At 41.3% G+C, this 27,322-nt stretch overlaps 1 protein-coding gene across 1 annotated transcript in view; it reads right to left on the bottom strand.

The window, feature by feature from the left end:
- Nucleotides 1-240: 240 nt before the first annotated feature.
- Nucleotides 241-27,322, bottom strand: part of CALN1 (calneuron 1) — a 1,401,504-nt gene continuing 1,374,422 nt past the window's right edge. Inside the window, exon 6 of the mRNA XM_069227270.1 lies at nt 241-5,730. Coding sequence (XP_069083371.1) covers nt 5,603-5,730 — 128 coding nt within the window. The 3' untranslated portion in view covers nt 241-5,602. The remainder of the gene's footprint in view (nt 5,731-27,322) is intronic.

Here is a 27,322-nt window from a genome sequence, read left to right on the forward strand (position 1 = left end):
ACTTACTGCCATGGTGCGCCGTATGTTAAATATGGTGCACACATGGTGGCGTTAGAGGGACGCAAGGAAAGTGGCGCTGCACTGGATTTAACTATGACATACATGTTTTTATGACCTAATGTTGTGGGTTACGCAGTATGACAATGGCATGGGCCTTTCAATATGTGTAATTAATATGTGTAACTCATTGTAACATATTTTAGGGCATTTAAATTACTTTTTATTTGTATTTTGTTTTTTAATAATGTGGAGTTCATAAGGTTGTAGAAAAAATGGTAAATGACCTAACACGACATCCCCGTCACCTCCACATTTCTTTAACATGGTGGTGATCCATCTGGTGACAAAAACCTTTTTCCTTGCAGCCAATTGCCCAAATTCACTAGGAAGAATACATTCCTGCTATCCTTTTTTCTGTTGTCTGAATGAGCCTAGATATGCAAATGACAATGGCCACAATTGACAAAGCCTTTGCTCTTGTAAAGTTTGGCTTACACACACAAACATTTTCAGTAGTGCCAAATTACTATTCAAAATTCCAAAAAATGGTTGCAAGAACTGACTTGCACATGGGTTTTCATGTAAGTAAATCTACTCCCAACAATAGAAATCGGTACTCCTGTGCTGGAATGCCATGTGCGTTTGTGCATACTGCCATGTGTACACGCTTCTTGGCATGTCCAAACTACTTTCCAACTCATTCACACACTCTAGAAGCTCAACAATGCACTCCTGAAAAGGGTGAAAGCCTCTCCTCCCCATCCCACTAAACTGATGCGGTGAAAAGGAAGGGGTTTCTCAATTCAAGAAACAAGTTTTCACCATGGAGTAAAAAATGTGCCTTAGCTCAAGGGCATAGCATTTGCCCATACATAATTGTACAAGATATACAAATAGGCATGCAGCAAGGCCTCCACATTGTTGAAAAGAAGAGCTCACAAATGTTTTCCAGACGTACTCCTGGAAAAACCCACAACTGTTGGAGGTCTGCATGTATATTTCTGGATTCTTCTGTAACTTGCTGAAAGTCACGATTTAGAAGCCATCCCGGGTTGTAGGTAGACGTAGAGGTGCAGATTTAAGTTTATCTTTGAGAATTTGGCCCTGCGCCTCTTTATCAGCCAAAGACTGGTCTACTGCTTAGATACATCCTCAGTGTTCCAAAGACTAGGACGATGAATGCGGTAAGGAATGGCTGAGTCTGGAGGTGGATCACCTCCATATTAAGTGACTGGGATGAGAGACAAAGAATAGAGCACTCTGTTTCATGAACGTTATTTGCAGGTTATGTGGGAGTTCCAATAAGCTCTGGCTACTTTCCCAACATTGGGAATAACAGGGCTTCAATAGGGTTGCTTCATTGCCAAAGAGGTAACATAACTCTGCCTTGTATTTTGCAGTGAACGTTGCTGACGCCCAACTAACACTGTTGCATGGTCTAATATGACATTATTTCTCAAAAATGGAAAGACTGTCTTAAAAGGGAGCATTTAAAACTCGTATAAATCAATGTGCTTTATTTGAGTGACATACAGTGGGAGCACATGTAACAAACACCAATCGGGCTTAATTAGGAGTAAACCGATGCAAAATAGATTCAAACTTATTCATCTCCTTAAGGGCTCAATGCAAGTTGGAAACAAAATCAAGCATAAGGTACCGCAACCTGTGTGGGTTCTGTATTCTGTGACCCACTTTCACTAATAAAGGACACGTTGGGATGTGTTAGAATAAATGTGTTCAGGAACACAAGCTCAATGCATGTTTACGTGCTTCGATTCTGAACAATGACAGATGGATGGGGACACGTTTGCATAAATGCAAATTTACCAGTTGAATGCTTGCCTGCTTATACAAAGTAAAGTTTCAAGCATTCGATGTCTCGAGCTCTTCTGACTGACATTAAAGGGCCAGGTAAGCAGGTATTCTCACGTCCAAGCTTCTATTTATTTTGACTTCTGCCCAGTGACACAGTTCCGTGCCAAGGAACATACATTCCCGCACTCAGTCAAGCGAAGAGATGTAGTCGGAATCGAGAAAACAGGAACTTAGAAATAAAAGGAGGACTTTAGAATGAAGGGTGGCAAACTGGTGCACTGTGTGAGTCCTAGAATGGCCGCTAGGTGGCAGGATCCGATTATCAGGGTTTTCTATGTCATTAGCTATTAGGTTAAATATCACGACAGTGTGAGCTGTATACGGGGCCTGCCTAACTTCAGTTGCCTAGGTTTAATTTAAAGGCCTTCAAGCAGAGACTAAAACGCTTTTTATTAGTCAATTAGGCACATTGAAATTGAGTATATCTTAGCAGACAAAGTTCACTGTATACTGAAGAGAACCTTATATGCACAAGTCCGAGTTTAGGGAACTACATACTCTTTAGCATAGTGTGACATCTTTGTAGTGCATTGAAACAATTACATTATAAGATGTGACACATTCAAGGTTGTATAATGTTATCGTATTTGGTAAAGGTGGCGAGGGATTGAATCTAGGTCAGTGAGACCTGTCAATGGACACTTATCATTGCTGCAGAAACACCCGGAGGGAACGTGCAAAGTCCAATACTATATCATTGCTGCAGAAACACCCGGAGGGAACGTGCAAAGTCCAATACTATCATCGCAGAACCGAACAAAACGACCTTTGGATGCCCATCTGAAGTCCCGTGAATCAGACAGTTTAAGTAAGATGTATGCAACTGTAACAATAAATCTTAGACCTACCTGGCTGTGGGAAAGAATAAGTTAAGGGGGCCTTATGATGTAGAGAAAACAAAACACAGTTGTGTTCTCCCAGTCTCTAACAACCACCATGAATGGGTATGTTACAACGCTGCTTTGTTTGATGATGTCCGCTAAGGTTTCACAACGAACGGTGCACTCATTCACCAGATGGCCCATTTAATACTTTTTTGGAGAATCCACCAGACGATAAGGAAAACACCACTCTGTATGTCCCTCTTTTAATGATAATGTTTTTTTTTACCTTCTTCAGGGACATTGGCTCTCTTTATCTTAGACTCAAACACTGCTTATGAACTTTGCCCACGGTAGGTTTTGAAATCTCTTTCCCAATTGTCCTTAATTTGAATTGATATGGGATGATGTTAATCCAATTTCAGCACTAAATTCTAATCCTAGCCCCACAGCACTGGCTAGGAAAACCGGCTCTAGGTCACACAGGACAATCATAATCACTCTTCTCCATTGAGGAGAAGTTCAACCAAGGATGGCACAACTGGCTGGGTACACGGATGCCATGCTAACTAGAACCAACTAAACAACCATCATTGGGCACCATTCACAAAGATTTTGCAAGAATTAGTTGTGATTTACACCTGTATTGTATGCGTGTTACCCTAGAATTCCAGTTGTAAACTAGGAGTGTGCCTGGCTTACTCCAGGAACTTAGCAATAGAAGTAAGCTAGGAGTACTACAAGAGTAAGTTGCAGCAAAATGTTTGTATATTGAGCCCATATGATCTGCTGTTACTTAGTTGATGGCCATGCAGAAGGCCACAATTCATGTTTTATTAATGACTCTCAGCCTCTAATGTGAATCCCCTAGCAGCATCTATTAAAAGTAGCAGCAGAAGAACATGACAAGTTCTGTATTGTGAAGTTTAGAAATATGCTTATAACTTTAATTTTTCCAAACAGTAGTCCTCTCTTCTAATACCACTTTCACCATGGTGTCCATGCATTAAAGTGTTTAGTTGAACGATGGCCAATCTTCAACTATAAGAATCAGATTGAGCACATGTTTTAAGGTGACTCTTTATATAACAGATCCTCATCTAGAGTCACTGAGCATCAAATAAAAATGAAAATCTCACACACAGTTTCCTACCATGGCCTTGACTATGAGCATTAGGTTGCGGAAATACCAATGGTTTGGAATTCACTGTTCCATCTGGTATCATCACTTCTTAATACACCCATTTAAAGTTAATGCTCGTGAAAGGGGGAATAACAGTGCAGATCTGTTTATCATAAATGGGGCAGGGCAACACGGGAGACAGATGGGGTGGATGGCAGTGGGAAGGGGAGAGGACATTGCATGGTAGGGGGAATAACTACATGGCATGGTAGAAGAGGACGGGGCCACGCTGCATCTTTTGTCCAAGCCTAAAGATATTTCACTGGCCACGTATACTGGCAATTAAAATCAGATCCTTTGTTATAGCACCTCAAAAATCAGGGTGTCAGAATACCTGGCCAGTTATAATTCCATGGAGTAGTATCCAACATGGAAACCATTTTTTTCAACCTGTAATGAAGAATGGGAACACATATCCAACTTTTTGGAATTCACAAACATTTTCCAAATCCGTAAATTTCTTTTTTTTCATTTGAAAGTAAACATTCACTTGAAAATTGATGCCATAAGTGCAAATGCACTTGCACACTTTTTTATTTTTCTCTGTGGGTAAAATACCTATCCCATGTAGAATAATAACTGTTGCCTTTCACTCTGATCAATGTTAAGGTGTTTACTACTCTTACTCTCTCTAGAAAGGGATTTCATCCTGCCCCTGTCAGGAGTAAAAATCTGATCTTGTCTCAGAGTGTGAAGGGGTCAGAGGGAACATTTTAAATATCACAAACATGTACATTTCTGGGTGTCCGCAAAGGTGCAAGGCCTTCAGGTGTAGGGGATGCCAACTCAATAACCGGGAGAGTATATTTACTGTCGTGAAAAAGCTCTGCTTAAGCAAGTCATTTTATGATGGAATACCTACAAGTCTTAATTACAGGTTCAAGGAGCTTTATTAATCAGGCCTGTGTTTAAACTTAGCTCCTGGGGTGGCATGGATCCAGCCACGGTGACCATCACTCCAGACCATGAGATGAACAGGTTTCTGAAAATATAATTTTCCTTATTGTTGATAAAATGTTCACTAGGACTCTTTCCCCTGTTGTCATAATTCTCAGCTATTCGTCTAATATTCATGGATCCAAATAAGGCTGGGTCTCAAAAAGCATATGGATGGACACCCACAGATCATATTTCAGTATTTTATCAGTCATTCACTTGCTCACCCGGAAAATCGCTTGCAGCTGAAATTATGAAATTGCATCCAAAAATGTGCCTCAGCTGGTTTGCACCTGCTTCTTCATTCCTAAGGAAAGGGCAAAGATGATGGATGCACACATTAGCAGTCCCGTTGCTCACAGGTAAGAGTGTTGAATCCTCATTGCCTCAGCTAGTCAACTGCTTCTGAAACATGAACGTGAAGGTACTTCCCCAATCCAATGATTGCATTAGCTAATAGAGCAGCAAATAAGAAATATGGATCGGGGCGGAAAATCTAACCTTAGTAAAATAAATTCTAGTGGATCAAATTTCCTCTAAATTTGAAGCAATAATTCAGAACTCCAGTATATTATTGCATTAGGAAACAAAAACATTTAAAGCATTAAGACAGCCCTTTTGTGTCCCTGCCATGAAGATGTATTCGGTCCACAAGTTGCTGGTTGGTGCTGGTTGCAGAAGTTTTCTTTATGCGTTTAAATCCCTTTAGAAGTTCTTAGAGAAAAATGTTCACCCGTTGGCATGCGCATGCATGATTCAATTGTTCACAGTGTGTGGCGACAGGCTACTCCATGCCACTCCGGAGAATCTGATTGGCTGCAATCAACATGACGCTAATTATGAAGGCCATGGCAAATGCACATATAAGGCTCTTCCGTACACAGGTCTGTCGGTTCTGTTTCTGTGAGTGCACTAAAGTGAAGAAAAAGAAAATAGACATTTAAAATTGAACCAGGGCAATGTCCTTTTCCTTTTAAACACGAAAAACATAACCAAACTTTCAAAGTTCTGAATTGGATATTAACATTCAGTGTTGCTTGAAACAAATTGCAGAGGAAATATATTAAACACGTGCATTTTCACACCATTAAAATCAAATAATATCAACATGTTGAGACTTATGAACACAGTGTCAAATGAGCAGGGTACATCATTGTTGCCTTTTCAGATTTCTTCTAAATGTTTCCAGCTAGTGGTGCCTTAAGGTGAATCTGTTGTCCTCAATTTTACAATAGAAAATCTGGTATATTTTCAAAGGAAAACCCCCTACTTTGTTGCTATGCAGATAAAAGTAGCCTACAATCACAGTAAAAGGTGAAAAAAATCCCCCTGCTGGATTTTGTGGTAAGTGGGAAAAGAAATAAAATGGATTTTGTGGTAAGTGGGAAAAGAAATAAAATGGAGGTTCTCCACCAGATGTGAAGCTTCCCGGGAGCTGCTCTTGCAATTTGAGTCTCTCCAGCTTGACACTTTCCCCAATCCATTATTATAGAACAGCATCTGTCCCTTTAAGGTTAAGAATTAATTTGAGGTACCAATCAATATTATAAATTAAAACATGTTTTTAATATTCAAAATTCTATAGATTAGGTGTTTCAAACATAAACTACAGTGGGGTGTGAACAAACAAGAAGTGAAAAAGTGCTCAGACAAAAATGTGATACATGTGACTTGAGGGTGCAATATTTGTATCATAAGTAAATCAACAAGAACACAGCCCATAAACTATACCATCAATTAACAGAAATTGAGTCTGTGTGCATTGTCAATGGTGTTTCAATCCATTAGGGTGATAGGATCATCCTCAGCCCAAAGTATGTAAGAGACATACACAAAGAGAAATACACAAAGAACAAGGACAAAGATAAAAGTAAGTTAAAAACAAAGGTAGACAAACTTCAATGAGTAAATACATAAATGAAGTCCAACAACTTTTCACAAACCATCAGTACTAAATGCATGAAAAGAAGGCAACCAATAGGGCCTATACAAAGTAATTGGCTTACCATACTGGGCCAGAGGTTTCTGCCAAAGTAGTAGAAACAATCATGTGGGGGCAAGGATGGGGAGGACCGATAGAATCTGTTATAGGTGAAATCTTTAAATTAGGACTGGAGAATTGAAACAGGGAAGGATATTCTGTCAGATTGAAGAACAAAATAAAAAAATTAAAAAACTAGAAATACCTGAAAACGTTCCCAGTGGCGGAAATTAGTGCAAAGGAGTTATTTGTGACCAGGTCAATAATTGGATCTGTCAAGACAAGGAGCCGTAAGAAAGCCAGCATGGAAGTGAGGGACACTAAAATTAAAGATACAGAGGTAACCACATAGCAGGTATAAGACTGTAAGTCAAGTCGTTCTGTTGTCTGGCCAATCCTAGGTCTCATGTGAGCCCAAAAGGAGTATTAGGGTCTGCTTGCGATCAACAATAAATAGAAGTACCAATGGCCTTGGTCGGTGTCAGGCATTATAGATGCCAAGAGATGCCCAGTCAAACATTGTGGATGCTCCAATGTAGCAGGCAGTCTTAGAAATGGGACTGCTTAAGTCACCGCCATGTTGGAAAAAGAACTGCTTGGATCAAGTGCTTCTATAAGGAATGACTCAGGATGCGGTCATTGAAATAGGACTTTTGGTTGATTGGCATCTTAGAGGCAATGTCAGTTGACAGTTTTAGTTATATTAAAAGGAGAAGACAAAATATATGTCTGTAGTACGGAGTGAGGGGTTTAAGTATGAGAGGCTATAGGCATAGAATCATTAATAAAAATTACAGTAATAGAAAATAAGACATATTCTTCTACAATATATGGCAACAGTAATAGAAGATAAAGTAAGAGAAAGGAAATAAATGAATAGACATGTTTCTTATATTTGATTTGTCACAAACAGCTTTGGGAAATAATGATGCTGTTACACTAAAGTAGTCCAATCTTCTATTCTGTTGAGGCTCAAAATTAGCCTATCCACTCACAGAATCCATTTCAGTTCCTCTTTGTTTAGTGGTGACGAGGTGCTGCCGACTCTGGTGGGTTTATAACTGAGATCACTTACCAGTGGAGTTCATTTGCAGTGCAGTTTATAATATTAATTGGTACCTCAAATGAATTCTTGTCCTCAAATGGGCCACTGTTTTCTTTAATACTATTTACTCCAGGTCCCTATGGTATCCAAGGTCTCTGTTTTTCTGTGGAATAGAATTCGCTCATTCCATGGCACTCCTGCTTGCTCAATTCCTCCTCCACCAAAGACAGTTCTGCAAATTTCATTCCACTCCTTGCTCGGTTACAACTTTAAACATTTTTATTTAAAACATAGATACACCTATATAAACGGAGTTATCTAGCTACAACTTTAACACAACAGCACTTCATCATCATAAAAGAACTTAACTAAAGAACTAAAACAATCCAATAAAACAAATTAAAAAACAAGGGAAAAATAGGAAATAGTGTTGGAGGTTGGGTTATCAGTAGGGATCTGTTTGCACGTACCACTAGCAATAAGGCCACCACCCCAACATGAGATCCAGTCAAGGTGTCAATATATTAGCCCCTGGCTCAACCCTTCGTACCTGGCTGCGAGCAGGCAGGCTTAACTTAGGAGACAAGTATGTAAAGTATTTAAAAACACCAACACAGTAAATAAGTAAGACATAACACATAATAAAAATTCCATAGTAATTTATAAAAAAGGAAATATTTTTATCTTTAAAATGGCACCAAAATGACAAAAATCCAAATAGGGAACCAGAGACATTAATTTTTAAAGATTAAATCCGAAAATGTGCTTTCAAGTGCTTAAAAGCCAATAGCACCAACCAGGGACATCTGGTTGAGCTGGACCGGAACCAAGTCACATTGGAGGCTGACAGTAATGGAGCCCTGCTTGGATACACTGAGCGGGAGTCCTCGGGCAAAGTACAAGGTGTGTGGTGGGGGGGGTGGAAGGCCTGTTTTTCTGTTTTCTTTGAAGCCCAGTTTGATTTACCCATACCCCTTTCTGGCCTGTGCTCAGCAGCTGCAAAGCTTCCCCCATCAGATAACCCCTGCTCCATGCAGGCTGCTTATCTCCTCATCAAAGCAACCTGGCTAATCCTGTTAAGGCTGGGCAATCAGGAGAGGCTGCTAGAAGGTTTCATTTTGGCTCACAGAAAAGAAAGTCTTATACCTTCTTTTCTGCAATAGTTGTGATAAATTCAGCAGTGGGAAATTGTTGGATTCATCATTATTGATCTTCTGAGTCCTTCAATGGCATTCCTAGCAATATTTATACTTTAATAAAAATATTCCAATGTTAGCCTATGGAGCTAAGTGTCTACAATGGGGAACAATGAAATGGGCAGTTTTCCCTCACCAGGACTTATAAAACATATCTTATAATGTCTCTGCCCTTAGTTACATGACAATTAACCACTGGGGCACCTAGGCGAGACCTTAGGGTTGACATATGTAAAAATAAGATAGATTATCACTTTGGAAGTACCTTTAATTCCAAAGTCGAATTTCATATATTGTACTTTTAAAGACAGTCTGCAAAGCAGGGCTGCCTTTAAAAGTGACAGCAGGCAACACAGCAGTTCATGTTCCAGTGCAGGAAATCTACAGGGTCTCTAAACTTCCCTGCCCTACTATATACTAGGGACTTATGGGTAGTTTGAATCCCCCTTGCCTTATTATATATTAGTCACTTACAGGGGTCTGTCATTGTAATCATACCTAGTTACCATATACCTTTTTCATGAGAGTACTGGCCCTGGGCCTGGTTAGCAGAGTCAGTTACCACAAGTATCAGTCAGAAATAAATGGGGTGAATAGGGCTAAAAGGATGACTTTCTCACACATAGAGTTCAGAAAGAGAAACCTAGCTTGTAAGGATATATTTTTTTGGATGTGAAAGAAACAAAACAAGTGTAAAAGGAAAGAAAATATGAATATGAGTACATGGACAGGGGTGCTTGTGAATGGATGCATGTGAGTATGTCTGAATGTGCATAGGTGTGTGCCTCGGCCTGGATGGCTGCATGGGGAATTTTTCAAGTCTTTCTGGTGGAACATCCTGGATATAGTTGATGATCTAGGAAACATTTTAGGGATACCTTTTCAAAAGTTAAAGAAGCTTATTGCCATTTGTGGCTAATTGTAACATATCTTGTCATTCACACTGTATAAAGAAATGGCAGGGTGGCTAAATAGAGTTGGGTGAGTGGTTTCAGCCATGCCATAAAAATAATGGCCCTGACCTTTCAAAATAGAAAATTAATTGACTCTGAAGGTGAATCAAACTGAGTCTAAAATCTCCTGGGTTTACTCCAGTAGGTTGTTTGGCTTCAATCAGCTTCTAAGACAGTTTCAAGCAATTCCAAACCGATCTAACCATGTCAGCACTAAAACACATCACAATTCCTGTCTTATTCTGTTTCGTTGTAACTCAGTGTAGAGGGCACACAATTGGGAAGTGGAGAGAAAATGAAAGAAAGAGTGTGAGACACAGTAATCAATGAAAGGTAGATTGGTGTAGCACAATTGTTTGTGAACTAAGTGATTCATAATGATTTCTTGGAAAAAAGTACAAAATATATTTAGGAGTGTTCCATAAACAATCTAAACCTTAAAAATATTACTATCATGGTACAGCCTCTTTTGAGAATGTTGGAAATTTGCACTTTCTGCAGATCCACGCCAGATTATTTTGCCTTTTTACTAAACCCTATTTTTGCTAGCAATATAAACTCTGTGCATGCTACCGCTTCTAACCAGTGGTACAGTACTTGTGCTCCCCTTTTACAATATGGTAAAACTGGTAAAATTGAAATACACCTGACTGGTGTACCTTAGTACACTAGTACTAGGGTACCCTAGTATATATTACTAAGAATTCCTAGGACAGGTAAATGAAATGCTACATTGAACCGAAACACCCTCTGTGCTACCCACTGCCGTAGCAGGCCTACCATTGTAGGCTCAACTACAATTAAAAAAGGCAAATTTGACCTGCTAAAACAACTACTTTTGAGACGTCTAAACCTTCCATTTAAACATTATTATATCACCTCTTAGTAGGCCTTGTTGTCCATAAGCCAGGGAGCATTGTATTTAAAAATAGGACACAAAAAAGTTAATATTAAACGTGTCCCTATAGTTAAAGGCCCTGAAAGCAATTTTCACTGTAACAAGATAAGCTGTTCCATAGGAAAGCAGTGGGACCCAATATGAAATTTAATGAATGTGATCTTCAGCTAGGCAACAGCTACACAAACTTCATATTTGGACCTTCTGAAACATTTATTTCAAGCCTGCAGCACTGGTGAAGTCGGATTTGTAATAAGTATCTTGGAAAAGGTGCTTTTAGAAAGTTACTTTTGCACTAGGAAGCTAATTTACACTTTACTCTCCTATTTTTGCCAACCAGTAATTCACATTTGAATAGGCATGATTGAACTGTGAAGGTACTCCCAGGAGCAAACAATAGGCTGATCTGAATGAGCAGAGATGACCCATCTGAACCTGACAGTATATGCAGGGTGATGCTGTTAAGATACTTTATGAAATTAAAGTGTCAGAGCCTGCCTAAATGTCACACTCTACTAGACAGATCTGCTGGAATTTTTCATATGGCACTTGGGGCACTTTTCAAAGGGGCCTCTTCTGTCATATCCAAATGTTAGCTGACAATTGGGCAGGGCCCTTCTTTTGTCCCCTCAGCAAGACAGACCCAGTCACAGTGAGTCTCTTTTTTATATTACAGTGTTAAAGCCTGTTTGACGGTTTGCTGGGTTTTTGTATAAAATTTATGACACATTTTCGTAGGAGGGGAACGGAATGCCAAAATAATTTGAGCCTATGCACTGGTTCATGAAAACTCAGCTTTTGTTCTACCAGACATCTGTCTCTGAGGTTGTTGTGGATACAGGATCCATCTCAAATTTGACTTTAGAGTTAGATGTGAGAGACACCAGACACACACCCCAAGTTTAATGTGGTTGAAGACTTTGACCATCTTGATAATGCCCAAAGTGGGTAGAATTAGCCCCTGGAACCTTTACTACATTGGTCGGGGCATCTCCAGGGGATATTCCAACCTACTAGCTCATGGCAGACAGAAATGTGGCATCTGCAGGCACACACATTAGAACACTCCTGGGCCTGTGGAAGATCAGATAAGGACTGAACTTGCTGTCTGACACCTGAGAACAGCCTAGAAGACTGGATCTGCTCTCCCTGCTGTACCCAGGACAAAGTAATAGACTCCAAGGTCACAGGGCTGACCGCCTGTTAAAGTTACAGGGACACAAGAAACCACAAGAGGCCTTTTCCTGCAACTGCCCAGACTACCAGTGGCAAATGGACCTGAACTGTACCCTGCTGTGCCCTCTGCCTGACTACCTGGGAGTCTAGAAGTCTCTCCCCTGAGGTCCTGGGGCTTTGACAGTGTACTCTTCTGAACTAAAATTTGAAGGTAAAATCTTTTACCGGGACATACATGTTTAGGGTATCTGAACCATGCTGTTTTGCAGTCAGCATCACATTGTGCCTCGATCATGTTCTACTGTGACCATTGACTATCATGGGCGCTTTTTGCTTCTTGGCTCTATTTCCATTTGAATTTAAAAAATTCATATATGCGGTTATTGAATCTTTGTGATTTTGGTCTATTTTTGTTTACTTAATTTTACTGTATTTTACTAATTTGCTTTGCTATGTTTATTGTTTTGCATTTTTACTTTATTGCAATTTTAGTTCTGCACAAACACTTTACACATTGTCTGTAAGTTCAGCCTGTCTGCTCTGTGATTCAGCTCAGGTTAATTTAATGACTTTACTGACTCACCCTGACACAGTCTTGTGAATATTGATTGAGGTGAGGACTCTTCTCAATTACTAACCCAATTTTTTACATGGAGGATGTGTCCATAGTTGAGTAAGAAACTTTTTTTTTGTTTGACTCTGTTTATTGCTTTTGTCTTCTTATTTAAGTACAGAAATGCCAAGAACATGTTATACAACAGTATTATCAGGTGACCGAGGTATTTTATACATTGGCAAGAACAATTGTCAGGGTGGGCTTCGTTGTTGCCTATGTAGAGCAGGGCGTAAAGTATTACTTATATTACCTGTTGAATCAGTTAGGGAGAACAGACATAAGGCATATAGACAATTCACGAACATAGGATCAGCTGTACAAATGTGAGACATCAGCAGGTGAAGGCATACATTGTTCACTGGAGATAATAGTGTGCAATATCAGATATACAGCTAAGGAACCCCACCAGAGGCACATGGAGCAAAAGAAAAATTAATATTAACTGTTATGTTAGCCCTAACTTCCCAACCCACCCCCTTATCAATTGACGCCGCATATCTAGCCATTATATTGAATTAATGGATCTGTCAATGCACACCCTACAGTAGGAGGCATCAACAGGTGTGGGTGCACGTTTTGCTGTAGTAAGCATGGTAGGGGAAGTCAGGACAGAAGGCTGCATCACCAGTCTGTCCATCACAGGGCACCTGGGCACAATGGTGAAGCCTCAGGTATACCGGTGCGTAGGTTGATCATAATGGCATCCCAGCTGCTGGCTGTTGGATGTCTGCGGAGCCCTAAGGCTCCTTCCCTGTGTAAGCAACACTTTCAGCCTTCGCCCAGTTAGTGAATGACTGCAACCCAGAGGCAATGTGTGGAGGATTGGCCAATTTCCATCTGTGAGTGATCAGTCTTTTGGCTAATATGAATCCCAAATCAATAAACTGGGATGTACTTCTTACTCCTACGATATAGTCCTAGCACACATATCTCCCATGTAATTAAGAGAACTCTTTCCGTACAATGCAGTAGGTGGCTCATCACTCCTTGTCTGTAGCTCTGTAAGCAAGAGCAATCCCAAAGCATATGTATGATATCCGCATTTACCAATCCACAGAAGGGGCAGGCAATGTCTGTGCAGTGGAAATATCTATTTCTATTGGCAAGAGTGAGGTAGGCCCTGTGCACTATGTATAGCTGAATCAAATGGAAATGGCTGGTGCGGGGTATGTGAAGAGGACCCTCTAACAGGGCAGTCTCTGTCTGTGCAGGGTCGGTCGAGGTCCCCCTCCCACTACCCACGAAGGATTGGAAGTGTTGGAGCTCTAAGTGTATGCAAGGAACTAGCCAGCAAGAGCCAAAAGCCTGCCCTAACCTAAAATGTGAAGGTATTGAATAGTTAGGTGCATAGGGGCTTTGCAGATCATATCACCCCATTTTCGCCCCAATGTTCTAATTAGGGAGGCATGCAAGAGAAATTGGCAGGCGGGGAGGCCATTCTTGTCCATCAGTATCTCATAAATCAGTAGCTTCCCGTCCCTGTAACGATCTCCTAACAACTGGATTCCTGCCTCATCCCAAATGGATAGTTCCGCCATGGTGGTAAATTGTTGTCTACGCGGTGTGCCAGAGAGCACCAATGCTGGTGCATAAGGTGGGGTCTTCCTTGTGAGGTAGAGACTACACCTAAAGCAGCGATGTGCCACTAACAGGAGTGAGGGTTTAGGTGATATCTGCTGAGCACATTGGTGAAACAGTTGCAAGATAATGGCCAGGATTCAGGACAGCTGCAGTGTGATGGTAACAGTGAGCCACTCCACCACCCATTGTAGTTGGGAAGCTAAGGAGTCCTATTCTAAGTTGGGGACTGCAAATCCCCCAAGGTCCGTAGACTGGTAAAGCTTATTAAGTGTCACACAACACTTGGAAGTATTCTATATAAAGTTAAAAATCACACCTTCAAAGGAACAGAAAAAGTACAACCATCTTGAGCAGGGGCACCCTGCCTGCCACAGACAAGAGCGAGGTCTTCCAGAAGGCCATCTCGGCACCCAGTGAGGTGACAGCATATGTCAGGTTACCATCTAATAAATCTGCAGATGAATGATAGACTTGGACTCCCAAGTATCTAAACGTATTGGGCTGTCAAGTAAGGGGGGTTTCAAGCAGACTGACCCCTGGATCCGGAATGATTGCGAATAATGGAAAAAAGGCAGCATTTAGCCCAATTGACACTAAGGCAGGAGAGGACAGCAAATTGACAGAGCGTGTGGGTGACAGCATCTGGAATAAAATAAATGTCCCATAAATGTATAAGTAGATCATCAGCATACAGGAAGACCGAGTGGATGCCAACTCCCAGGGGTATTCCCCTCTCACCACCCAGCGAATGAAGGTAAGCTGCCAATGGCTTTACTGCCAAGAAAAAGAGCAGTGGCAAGAGTGGGCCTCCCTGCTGCATGCCCCTTCCTATAGGGATGGGATCAGAGGTAAGAGAGACGGACGAGTCTCAGGAATTGATCGCCGAAACCATACTGGAGCAACACTGCAAATAGACAGCGCCACTCTAGAGTCAAATGCTCTTTCCAAATCCAAGACCAAGCAACCCAAATGAGGCCATGTAACTGGGGACTGTTCCAAGAAGCGGAAAAATCATCACAGGTTAAGTGAAGTAGTTTGAGCTGAGACAAACCTGTTTTGATCCAGAAATACTAATTTCATAACTAATGGTGTCAGGCGATCCATTTTGATTTTTGGCAGAATTCTAAAACCTGTGTTCAATAGTGCTAGTGGCTGGGATGAATTCAAGGCCTCTTTGCCCGGCTTCAGTAGAGAGATAAGTGCACCTCTCAGAGAAAGGCAGGAAGGTTGGAGGTTCTAGGGCCTTTGCATATAGTGACTGCAAGCTAGATATCAGCTGTGAAGTATAGGATTTATAAAATTCTGCGGGGAAGCAGTCCCTACCCAGGGTCGTGCTGGTTGCCAATGCTCATATTACCTCACATATTTTGAAAGGCATGATGAGGTTATCTTATTCTGCCTTGTGGCCCTATATAATGAGGAGGAGGGGTACAGAGATAAAGAAAGTGGTGATATCCTCTGGAGTAGCCATGTTGAATGATTGATAAAGAGAGGTGTTAGTTCATTGTGAATTTCCCACTGAGTATAAAGTAGTGGACCAACATCAGAGCTTAATGTTGCGATGGGGTGGCTAGGCCTGTCCTGCTGTTTTAGCCATGCCAGAAGCCCTCCAGCTCTGTCAGCCGTAGCGTCCGTTTTAGCTGAGTGGGCAGCATAGTTATAACATTGTAAACGTTCTAACAAAGCCACACGTTTGTGCTGTGCCTCCACCAGTCTAAGGATGCCAGTCAGGTCAACCACAGCTGTACTTTCCACGCACAAGAGCCGATGTTCAATGTGCAGTATATCAGTATCTAGTTGTTGGCGTATGTTCTAATGTAGCCCCAGACAGTGTTGATGCAGAGTCACCTTGAACACATCCCACTCAGTGGATCTAGCCTCAGTAGTTTCTGTGTTGAGATCAAAATATCTCTCAATGGCTGTAGCAACAGAGGGGCGAAAGGGTTGAAGGTGGAACATAGGATCAGGGTTGCCTGTATCCCACACAAACCACAGATATAGGGGGTTATGGTCCAAATGGGTATGACCCAAATATTCAATGTGGGTGACTGAGGGGGTGAATCCAATGTACCCACTAGTCTTGTCGATCCTGACGAGTAAGGAGTGAGGTGCAGAGTAAAAGGAGTATACTTTAGCAGTTGTGTTGTGACTGAGCCAGATATTGATTAGTCCTCAGTTCTGGAGCCAACTTTTAAGTGCGTGAGCATTAGAGGAGGAAGTCACGCGGGACAACGGAGGGAACGGTCGATCTAAAGTAATGTTAAGCACCATGTTAAAATCACCTCCTGCAGTCATGAGACTCCGTTCTAACAAGATAGAACCCTGGAGAGTGAATGCAGGTAAGTCTCTTGATCAGTACTGTGGGCATACATGCTGCCTATCAGGACATGACAGCCATCCAGTCTGCCCTTTACAAGGACATACCTGTCCTGCGGATCCGTGAGTATCTCACCTGACATGAAGAGTGTAACTGGCTTAACCCACAATAGTATTCCACAAGCATATGAGGAGAAATCAGTGGCAAAAATTTGCCCATGCCAAGATGCCTGTAATTTAGTTGTTTCTTGAGGCGTTAAGTGAGATTCCTCTAGTAGTGCTATATTAATAGCATCGTGTCTAAGTTAAGAGTAGATGTCTGAGTGGCGTGTGGGGGTGTGGATGCCATGGACATTCTAGGTCAATTCTTTAATGGACATCAAACTGACGAGGGCAGGTAGGGTGATAACCATACACAGGCAGCAGAGTTAAAATTGCTTAAGAGTGTAAGTGTGAGATCTCACCTATTTTGATGGTGGGTGTGAGTGGGCTATGTAGCATGTATATACCTAGGCAACAGAACATAATAATGCATAATTGAAACAGTGAACACCATACGGGTAGTGCACCAACCGAGTGCCCACCCAAACCAAACAGTAACTGGCAATTACGAGATAATCAAAATAAATCACTTTGGGGGGGAGCAGTAACACAAGAAGCGTTGTTACCTCAAATGACAAGTAATAGGGAGTACCAATACAGCATAAGTAGTAATCACTATGAGAGCCATCTAAACCGATCTCAACAATAAGTCAAAGATGGTAAGGCATGCCTCCATTAGGGGACAGTCAAAGTGTCACCTGCAGGATGAAAGAAAACAATGTTAGGTATATCTAGGTCATACATTGCAAAGTGCGGAGCAGCATCTGGTTAGACAGGGCGAGCAGTAAGTCAAATAATATAATCTGCAGTTCGTGGAGTCACATCTGGAGGGCTCTGAGTCCTCACGAGAGGGCCAGGTTGCTGCACAGCTTTCGTCACTGGAAGAAAGAAGCACGTTTTCTTCAGGGCTTGAGTGTTGTGTCCCTTCTGTGAGGGCAGCAGCTTGTTGTAGAGCACAGCGTCTTTCCATGATGATCTGTTCTAAATCAGGGGTCGATCTCAGGGCCAAGGACTGTTCCAGTCCAGGGAGGCGGCGGCCACGGGCCTGCGTCCGGATCATGAGGGTGCTAACGCGTCCGTCTATGTTAATTTATACACATCAGGACTCGTTTTAGGCCAATGAATCTTTGGGCCCAGTGGTGAGACACCGTAGGACGAGATAACTAATCAAAATATCAATCAATAGGTCAATAACATTGTCAACGTTTGACATCAAATTAGACGTTCGGCGCAACCATGACCTTTCAGTCATGAATAACCACACCTTAATGAAGTTAATAAGTTTTATTCCCTATTGTTTACAATCTAGTAGCAAAGGCATTAATCTCAAAGTCAATAAACACATAAGCACGATTATAAGATGACAACCACAATAAGCTCTCGATAATGCAAAAATCAGTAACATGAATAATCAGATAGATGTAAGTGGTTTATAACACATCAACTCTCTAAGATACTAGTTCAGCATAGCACCACGTCAGTCACGTCAGTTTGTCAGTCAGAGTGAATACCTCGTCTAACCTCTAATTAGCATTAGCATGTTGGGCGTCATGCAAAATAATTTTGAACACCAATTTGGAAAACATCTAACTAAGGTCTCTATCAAAACATACACAGCAGTTGGTACCTAGAAAGAAAGGCAAAAATGAATTTCCATTAGCAATTATATAATTACCCTCCTCTGATTAGGTCAGCATTCAGGATCAGTCTTCGTCTTCAGGACATCGGTCAGATCGCCGTCAGTCTATCTAAGTTAGAGGCAAGAGACACTCTCCTCATCAGGAGAAAAGTGTAAGGGGCAGTAGAATGGGCAAGGATAGTTTGTCTAAGTCTCCAGTCACAGAATAGTGTGACAGAGTTTCGGGATGCAATTGATATCATTCCCTACCTAATGTGTCATTATTTCCTGTGTCATGGGTTTTTATCCCTTTCTAGTAATTCATTCCCCCAAAATTCCATTGGTCAGTCAATACACCCCATCATTGTTAACCTATCAAATTATACATTAAGTAATGCATTTGTCATCTCTCGATAAAATATTGGCTTCTGATTGGTCTTCATAATCAGTCTTCCGTAGGTGGCATATCCGGGGTTACTTCATCAGCTTGGCACACGTCTCAGGTTAAAAGTTCTCTTTCCCTCGTCTCATTGTCCTTGGAAGTATCTGCAAATGTTTCGAAGCACAATCATTTTATACTAAAAGATGCTAGCATGCGAATGGGAAAATATCCCGATGTTACAAACTAATACAGAAAGAACAATAGCCTCGTCATGGTTGTTTGCAAGTCAGCACACTGAAGAAACAGGAAAAATACGCTTTTAATATGAGAACTACACAGCTTCTGCTTGACTCACGCTAACTTAAGATATACGAGTTCTAATGAATGCAGTTTTATACGTTTTAATGTGCTCAGTTAGGCAAACTATAAACGATTATTTCTTACAGTTGACATTAGTTTATACATGTGAACGATTCTCCATTTTATGAATACACTTTTAATATGTTTATTAATACAGCATTGTTAGACATAAGCATTTCACGTCTATAGTATGTAATATCAAAATACGCTCTCTCAGTCCCTCCTCTGATGACGCTCGTCATCACAAATTTTCAGGTTTTAACTTTTTGCCTTGCGCATAATGCTCATTTCAACATCCTTTACTTTATGTGAGCTTTCCCATATTTCATTAAACATTTTCTCTCCGTTCTGTTAGCCAAATTTCTTTTCACCTTTTCATTAATTTTGCATATTCCCCCTAATCCCAATAGACAAATCAGAACAATTAATAATCCCATCATGATTTTTGCAAGTACCCCATTCCAAATGTTGGTAAACCAGCTTCCCACTCGGGCAATTCCCTTTCCAAATTTCTCCCAAACACCAAGTTCTTTTAGATCTTTCAAATCTGCACTATCTCTAGTCAGGTTAGTAAGCATGCTTCTAATTTTCTTACTATTATCAGGGATATACGAGCAACAATGTCGCTCATTAAGCATTTTGCACACACCTCCACTCTTTGCTAAAAGAATGTCTAAAGCAAGCCGGTTTTGAAGAGTCATAGCTCTTTCTGCAGCAAGTTCTGTATCCATCAGGAGTATAGCTCCTGTGAAATTTGTCAGCATGTTATCCACAATAGTAGACAACTTTTGAATCTTCATAGAATTTAAGACAACCCCTATTGAAGGGATTATAGCACCAAATATATCACCAATGACAGCCGCCACTGATTCTCGTTTTTGTCTAGTATGTTGTAATTCAGACGTTTTAGGTAGTTGTTTTAAGTCATCAATCTGGTAAATCTTTGGGAATATTATTCCCAAATAACATGTCCCATACCCTCCCTTAGGGAGACGGTAATACGCATTTAACCCACAGATGTAATAAATTCCAGGAATCGCTGGGTCTTGTCCATTTAACATAAAGGTCCATTTGCTCTGAAACAAAAACACATGCCTACATTCACTCGTTCCTACAAACAAATTATCTTGATCGGATTTTGGTCTATATATACAGAGTCTACCTACGTGTGATGCATCTATAGCTAACTTGCCTTGTGTTTTAATTTCAGTATAAGCATAGTCGTTTGCATAAGTGCGTTTTTTTCTAAACCTTTTGCTAATCTTTCTTTTAATGCTTTGCGTCTATCATCGGTGTGATCTAAAAAGCTTTTCTCTACAGGAGACAGTAAGCATGTCAGGTTATTGCGGTGTGCATAAGCAGTTCCAAATGTTAGTGTTGGCTCAAAGAATCCTCTAACTAATTTTATATCATGCTCTTTAGCTAATTTATTTAAGAATTCAATAACAGGCACAAAAGAAAACACAACATCCAAATTTGAATAAAAATATTGCACATGCTCTTGATCATAAAATCTTGTTAGTAGCAGGCTACAACTAATCCCATACGTAAGAGGGAGGCTATGATAAGTAACTCCCTCCTGCACAGATGAAGGAATTTTAGTACACACATAACAATTTTTCGCATTCATAGTTTCCACATACTCATTTAGTAGGCGATAGAAAACATTAGTAGAAAGCTCTCCGTTTGGATTAGTTCCCTCATGCAGGTGTTTTGTGTCTTGCTCGAATCTCTCCCATGGTGATAGTTTATTAGTTGTAGTGGTAGTCTCAGGTTTTGAAGTTGCATTAGTAGTTTCACTCTCTCTCCATGGCATTCCTACAATCACTCCCACAATCATTATTGCACATACAGCACCTATCATAAGTCCTAACCAGCCACACACTTTACTTCCCTTGTTACTATAAGCCATGTTTGTATAGAATCAAACAGTAGATCAACAATCAACTCTGAGTAGCAAATTCTTTTTGCGTAATTTACAGCGTCTTCACTCAATCCAGGACCCTTTTCGTCAATTCAGGTTAGCAGCTTGTCGTAATCAGGTTTCTATAAGTCAAATCCAGGTTTAATGTCACTTTCCGGTAGTTTTTTTTCTTTTTTCTAAGATTCTTATTTTTAGCTTTCACAATTTTCAATTTCTTTCTTTTCAATTCTTCCTGTTGTACTTTCTTCAGGTACCGTAGTACTGGCCTGGTATTTCTCTATCAAAACAGAACGCTAGGAATTCTTGTTGCCATTCAGCGGTTGTAGCGTATGCCCATTCAGGACCGGTATATCTTCTGTTTGCTATTCTTTTTCTTTTTATTCTTCGTTCACCTTGCTGTTCTCCTTCACTCAGATCGTCTGCTCGTGAGGTATCGCTTTCCTCTATTATTGTTTTATTTGCTATTTCTCTTATTCTAAAGTGTGAATTTTCTGGGTAATTGTCACCTCTGTTCGTCTTGCTTCAGCGTTTTCCTTCAGTACCTCGGACAGCACCCTCCTCTGGTAATATGGTGTTTTCTCCCGATAGGCTTGGAACTCGTTTGGCAGATCTTGATTCGTTCTGATTTGAATTTGACACTCCTTCGTCTCTTTCTCCTTGTTCGATATTGTATTCAGTTTCTGAATTGTACTCGTCTGCTTCTGGGAGAACCTCTTCTTGACTTTGTTCTCCTGCTGCCTCCACTGAGATTGGCACTTCGTCACCTCTCACGAACTCACTGATAGTTTGAGGGACACGGTTGTTCTCAGCGGGCTCTCCTGTAGTCTCAGATCCTTCTTGACTGATCTCTGACTCTGAGACTTCTCCTCTTGAGGTTTCTGCACCGGAATTTTCAAGTTCCTCTTCAACAAGACACGCTACCCTTTTTGTATGACTGGCATGTATCCAGTTGGGAACCCCGGCACACTTCACAGCAGTAGTGGTCGTCAATATCACTTGATATGGCCCTTTCCAACGCGGCTCAAGACACGACTTTCTTACGTGCTTCTTGACAACCACCCAATCTCCAGCTTGCAGAGAGTGTCCTGGTTCGCCGATTGGTGGTAACGTGTTAGCTTCCACCTGGTGAGAGAAAGAGCGAATCACGTCAGCCAAACTTTTGCAGTAATCCAACACCATATCATCTGTAATATTCACTAGTGCATTTGCAGGTACCGCCGGTAACCTCATTGCTCTGCCCATAAGGATTTCATGTGGGGACAATCCTGTTTTCTTATCTGGCGTGTTTCTCATAGACATCAGCACTAGAGGTAACGCATCTGGCCACTTCATGTTTGTTGCTGCACACATTTTTGCTATTCTTGATTTCAACGTACCATTCATCTGTTCGACTAGTCCTGAAGCTTCAGGGCGATAGCTACAATGCAGCTTTTGTTCAATGTTGAGTGCAGCACACAGAAGTTTAATCACCTCATTGTCGAAGTGTTTTCCCCTATCTGATTCTATAGAAACCGGAAACCCGAACCTGGGTATTAATTCTCTGAGTAGTAGTTTTGCAACTGTAAGACTGTCATTCCTACGTGTGGGATATGCCTCAATCCAATGGCTAAAAACACACACAATCACCAACACGTATCTCAGACCTCCACAAACAGGCATTTCAATGAAATCCATTTGGATCTTATTAAATGGACCACCAGCTCTCCCAATGTGGCTCAAAGTTACCACAGTTCCTTTTCCATCGTTCATTTGTTGACAAATGACGCATCTGTGACAGGTAATTTCTGCAGCATGTCTGAATCTTGGATTGAACCAATCAATCTTAAATGATCTGATCATGGCATCTCTTCCCAAGTGAGCCTGCCCATGATACAGTCGGGCAAATTGTGACAGAAGACTGTTTGGTAACACTAGTTTTCCCTCTCTTGATACCCAAATATCGTCTTCTCTCTGTATACACTGCATTTTCTGCCAGGAACGTTTTTCTTCCTTGCCAACGTGGCTTTGTAGCGTCTTTAATTCGTCTAAGGTATCAACCACTCGTAATGCTAAACTTAACGTTGTGTCATTCTCAGGTTGTGGTAACAGTTCCCATTGTTCTTTAAAGGATATACAGTTTAATGCACAAAATCTGGCAACCTGGTCTGCATAACCATTCCCCATTGACACAAAATCTTGTGATCTGGTGTGAGCACTGCATTTCACCACAGCAATTTCAAGAGGCAACTGAATCGCATGTAACAAATCTCTTATCTGTTCTCCATTTTTCACTGGTGAACCAGAGGATGTCATAAACCCTCTTTGTGACCAGAGTTGGCCAAAATCATGCACAATTCCAAATCCGTATCTGCTGTCTGTATAGATTGTGACTTTTAGATTTACAGCAGCATGGCAGGCTTTTGTGAGAGCTATCAATTCTGCCACTTGTGCAGAAAACACTTTCTCGAGCCAGGAGGCTTCGACTATACCGGACATGGTACATACTGCATAACCAGCTCTCAAGGTTCCTGATGAATCTCTTAGACAGGACCCATCAACGAACATAATGTAATCGTTTTCCTTTAACTGGGTATCTTTTATATCTGAGCGAGGTTTGGTACTGAGCTCAGTTACCTCCAAACAATCATGCTCAAATTCTTCCCCATCTTTTATTTCTGTATTCTAAATGGGAAGTAGAGTTGCCGGGTTTAGTACAGTGCACCTTTTTAGTGTGACATTTGGTGACCCCAGAATGATTGTCTCATATTTGGTAAGTCGGGCATTTGTCATGTGTTGTGTCTTAGTTCGTGTCAGCAAAATTTCAACAGAATGTGGAACCAATACTGTTAGGGGATAACCCATAACTATGCCCTCGCATTGTGAAAGGCTTTGACCAACTGCTGCGACAGGGCGATTTGCATCTCCATGGACCTGTGTTAAAACAGACAAGGAACAAGCATCACGTTCATGACAGAACAACAAAAATGGCTTCTCATAATCAGGCATTCCTAATGCTGGAGCTCTGCACATGCATTCTTTCAACTCTAGAAATGACTCGAGCTCTTCTTTTGTCAATGTGATTGTGTACGGTTCATCCTTAACTTCCTTTCCTGTCAGTTTTGTCAATGGTTTTGAAATGATCGAGAAGTTGGGTATCCACTGACGGCAGTAGCCCACCATTCCCAAGAACATTCTGACATCTCTCTTTGTTGTTGGGGGATTCATTTGCAAAACAACTGTTATTCTCTCTTTGGATATTCTTCAAGACCCTTTCTCAATCAGATGCCCCAAATATTTTACTTCTTTTTGACAGTACTGCAGCTTTTTAGGTGACACCTTATGTCAGTTTTTCCCTAAATGATTCAATAAGGCAATTGTATCATATTTGCAGCTGTCTTTGGTTTTGGATGCAATCAACAAATCATCAATGTACTGCACAAGAGTCGAATTGTAAGGTAGCACAAGAGATTCCAAATGCTTCTTCAATATCTGATTGAAGATGGATGGTGACTCAGAAAACCCCTGAGGAATTCTGCACCAACTGTATACCTTATCCAGGAATTTGAAACTGAACAAAAACTGGCTGTCCTCGTGAAGTGGAATCGAGAAAAACGCTTGTGATAGGTCTACTACGGTAAACCATTCAGCATCACAAGGAACCTGGTACATTATTACTGCTGGGTTGGGAACCACAGGGCAGCATTTTACCACGATTTCGTTTATTTTTCTCAAATCCTGCACAATTCGAACTTTCCCACAGGGCTTTCTCAAACCCATAATCGGAGAGTTACACGGACTACTCAGGACCTCTTTTAAAACTCCCTGTCTGAGAAAATCTGAAATTATCTGGGTCACTTCAATAAGGACATCCTGAGTCATGTGATATTGTGACAATTGTGGAAACACTGCATTCGGCTTTACCTGCACCTTGATTGGTTTTACTCCCTTTATTAATCCAACCTCCTTTCCAGTCAAATCCCATACTTTCTCTATCACCGATCCTTGCAGATCAGCAGGTAGATCGATCAAGGTAAATACTGGAAAAAGGGTAATTAGAGGGTAATCTTCATTCATTTCTCCTCCTTCTTCCATAAGCTGACCCTCATCTGCCTCGTCATCACTGTTTGTCTGAACCTCTATTCCACCATCGGAACAGGTAATTGAACATTTGGTCTTGCACAATAAGTCTCTTCCTAGCAAGGACACTGGACTTGAATCGCACACAACAAATCTATGCAGGCCCTGGAAATTTCCAATTTCAACCTGCACTGGGTCAGTGATTGGATTAGTCAGATACTGATTAGCCACACCAACCACTCGTATGGTGCGCCCTGAGAGAGGTAATCTTGGCACCTCTGCACTGCGAACAGTAGAGCGTGTAGCTCCTGTATCAACTAAAAATGAGACTTTGTAGCCCATTACTTTTCCTTCCACATATGGGCCTCTCTGGTCTACTTCTAAGGACGCGGCGAGTCTGCACTCTTCACTGTCTGAGCTATCATCTGACCAGTCCTCATTCATCTCATTTTCACCTCTTAGTGGGAATTGTTGTACAGTGTTGTTTTGACTTGTTACTTGACCTGTGACCTGTTGAGGAAGCATCACCTGTTGCTGTCCCATCGGAGCTAGGGGTAACTGCATTTGCTGTCTAGGCACCATAGGGATCTGCTGTTGCATCGGTTGTACTGACACTGTTTGGAAACGCGGCATTTGCATTTGCTGCATAGGTTGCACCCCTGTCATTTGTACCAAATTATTTTGATAGTTCTGATTCGGGTGTCTCATTCTTGGACCTTGTGAATTTTGCAATGTACCGGCATTGTTACTCTGCTGAACTGTACCATCCTGCATTATATTTGGACAATCCCGTTTCCAATGTCCCACGCCCCCGCACGCATGGCATGGTGACATCTTTTTCACTCCTTGACCATCACCTTGAACAACAACATTATTCATGTCCACACCACGGTTCACAAACCCTCGACCTCTACCTCTCGGCTGTGCCTGAAACACACCATTCAATTGCGGTTGTTGCTGTATCATCTGCTGAACACCATTTCCCTGTATTCCCGCCTGTGCAGCTCTTATCTGCATCACCATCACCTTCTCCTTCAACTTTTTCTGCTTTAACTCAATTTCGTCACTACAGTATTTCGCGTACTGTAATACTTCATCAATCGGTTTAGCTTGCCAACAAATCAAATGATTTTTCATCATTTGGCTGACCTCCGGTCTCAGCCCTTCGACAAATCTGAACACAAGATGATTCATGTCCTTCGGCTCAATTGTTTCGGTACCACTGTAATGTTTGAATGCTTTTAACAATCTTTCATAATACGCATGTATTGACTCTTTAACCTCTTGAGAGGTCCGGTCAATTTTCTGCCAATCAGTCACCTTCGGCGACACCTTTTGTTTCAAAAACTCAATTACTTTATGATAATATTTCATCACCTCTTCAGAAGGTGCTCCAGTCACTTTATCCCTTGCCGGTTCTCTTGTGGGCCAATCTACCCCTCTCTTGCACTCAAGCCACAAGTCTGGCGGAACAATAATCTCAAACAAGGTATTTAAGTCTTCCCAGAGACACTTCGCAAGCTTCACGAATCTATCTGTCTGTTGATACCACTCAATCGTTTTTTCTCTTAACCTGGGATAATCATTCGTAAAGGACAAAATGTCTCCCCTGGACCAAGGCTCATGCACCAAAACACCACCAGCTGTTTCTCTCATAGGTAGGATTTTTACTGTCTCTAAATTTGGTGTGACTGTTGTTTCACTAGACACTGGACTACCTCTTTTTCCCTTATCCTTTTTCTTCATCCATCGGCCTTCCCATTTCTCTAATGCTCCCCAAATTTGTGCGCTTTGCAGCAGCTCTTTCAAATGTGTCTTCATGCCTGCGGATCTCATGTGCTCAAAATCTTTTGAGTCAAAATCTAATCTGTAACTCCGTTTCAAATGTTTTGTGTTCCCAATGTCAATATTGTATTTGTCTGCCAAATTCGTTAATTTCTGGTGTACTTTGCCTACCTCTTTGGTGATTTTAGGACATAGGTACCTTAATTCTGCCTCAGTGTAGGATTCCAACCTATTTACTTCCATTGTTCCATCCACCAATTCAGCAGCTTCTGCTCCTAGCCGTACTAGATTTAGGTATTCATCGTGTTTCTCTTTCTCAGGTTCGATTGCAGTTGCAGTAGCCCTTTGTGATGTGCAGGTTTTCTCTAACCATTCATTTAGCTGTTGTACTGTAAAACCCTGTAATGAAATGTTCCCTGCATGTATCATTGGAGTGTATGAGGTATTTGTACTCATGGTTTGGGGAGTCAGGACTCCCAATCCTGCTTGTCGCATTGCTTCAAGAGGTGCTCCTA

This window comes from Pleurodeles waltl, chromosome 3_2 (genome assembly GCF_031143425.1).
Source record: "Pleurodeles waltl isolate 20211129_DDA chromosome 3_2, aPleWal1.hap1.20221129, whole genome shotgun sequence".
NCBI classification, from domain to species: domain Eukaryota; kingdom Metazoa; phylum Chordata; class Amphibia; order Caudata; family Salamandridae; genus Pleurodeles; species Pleurodeles waltl.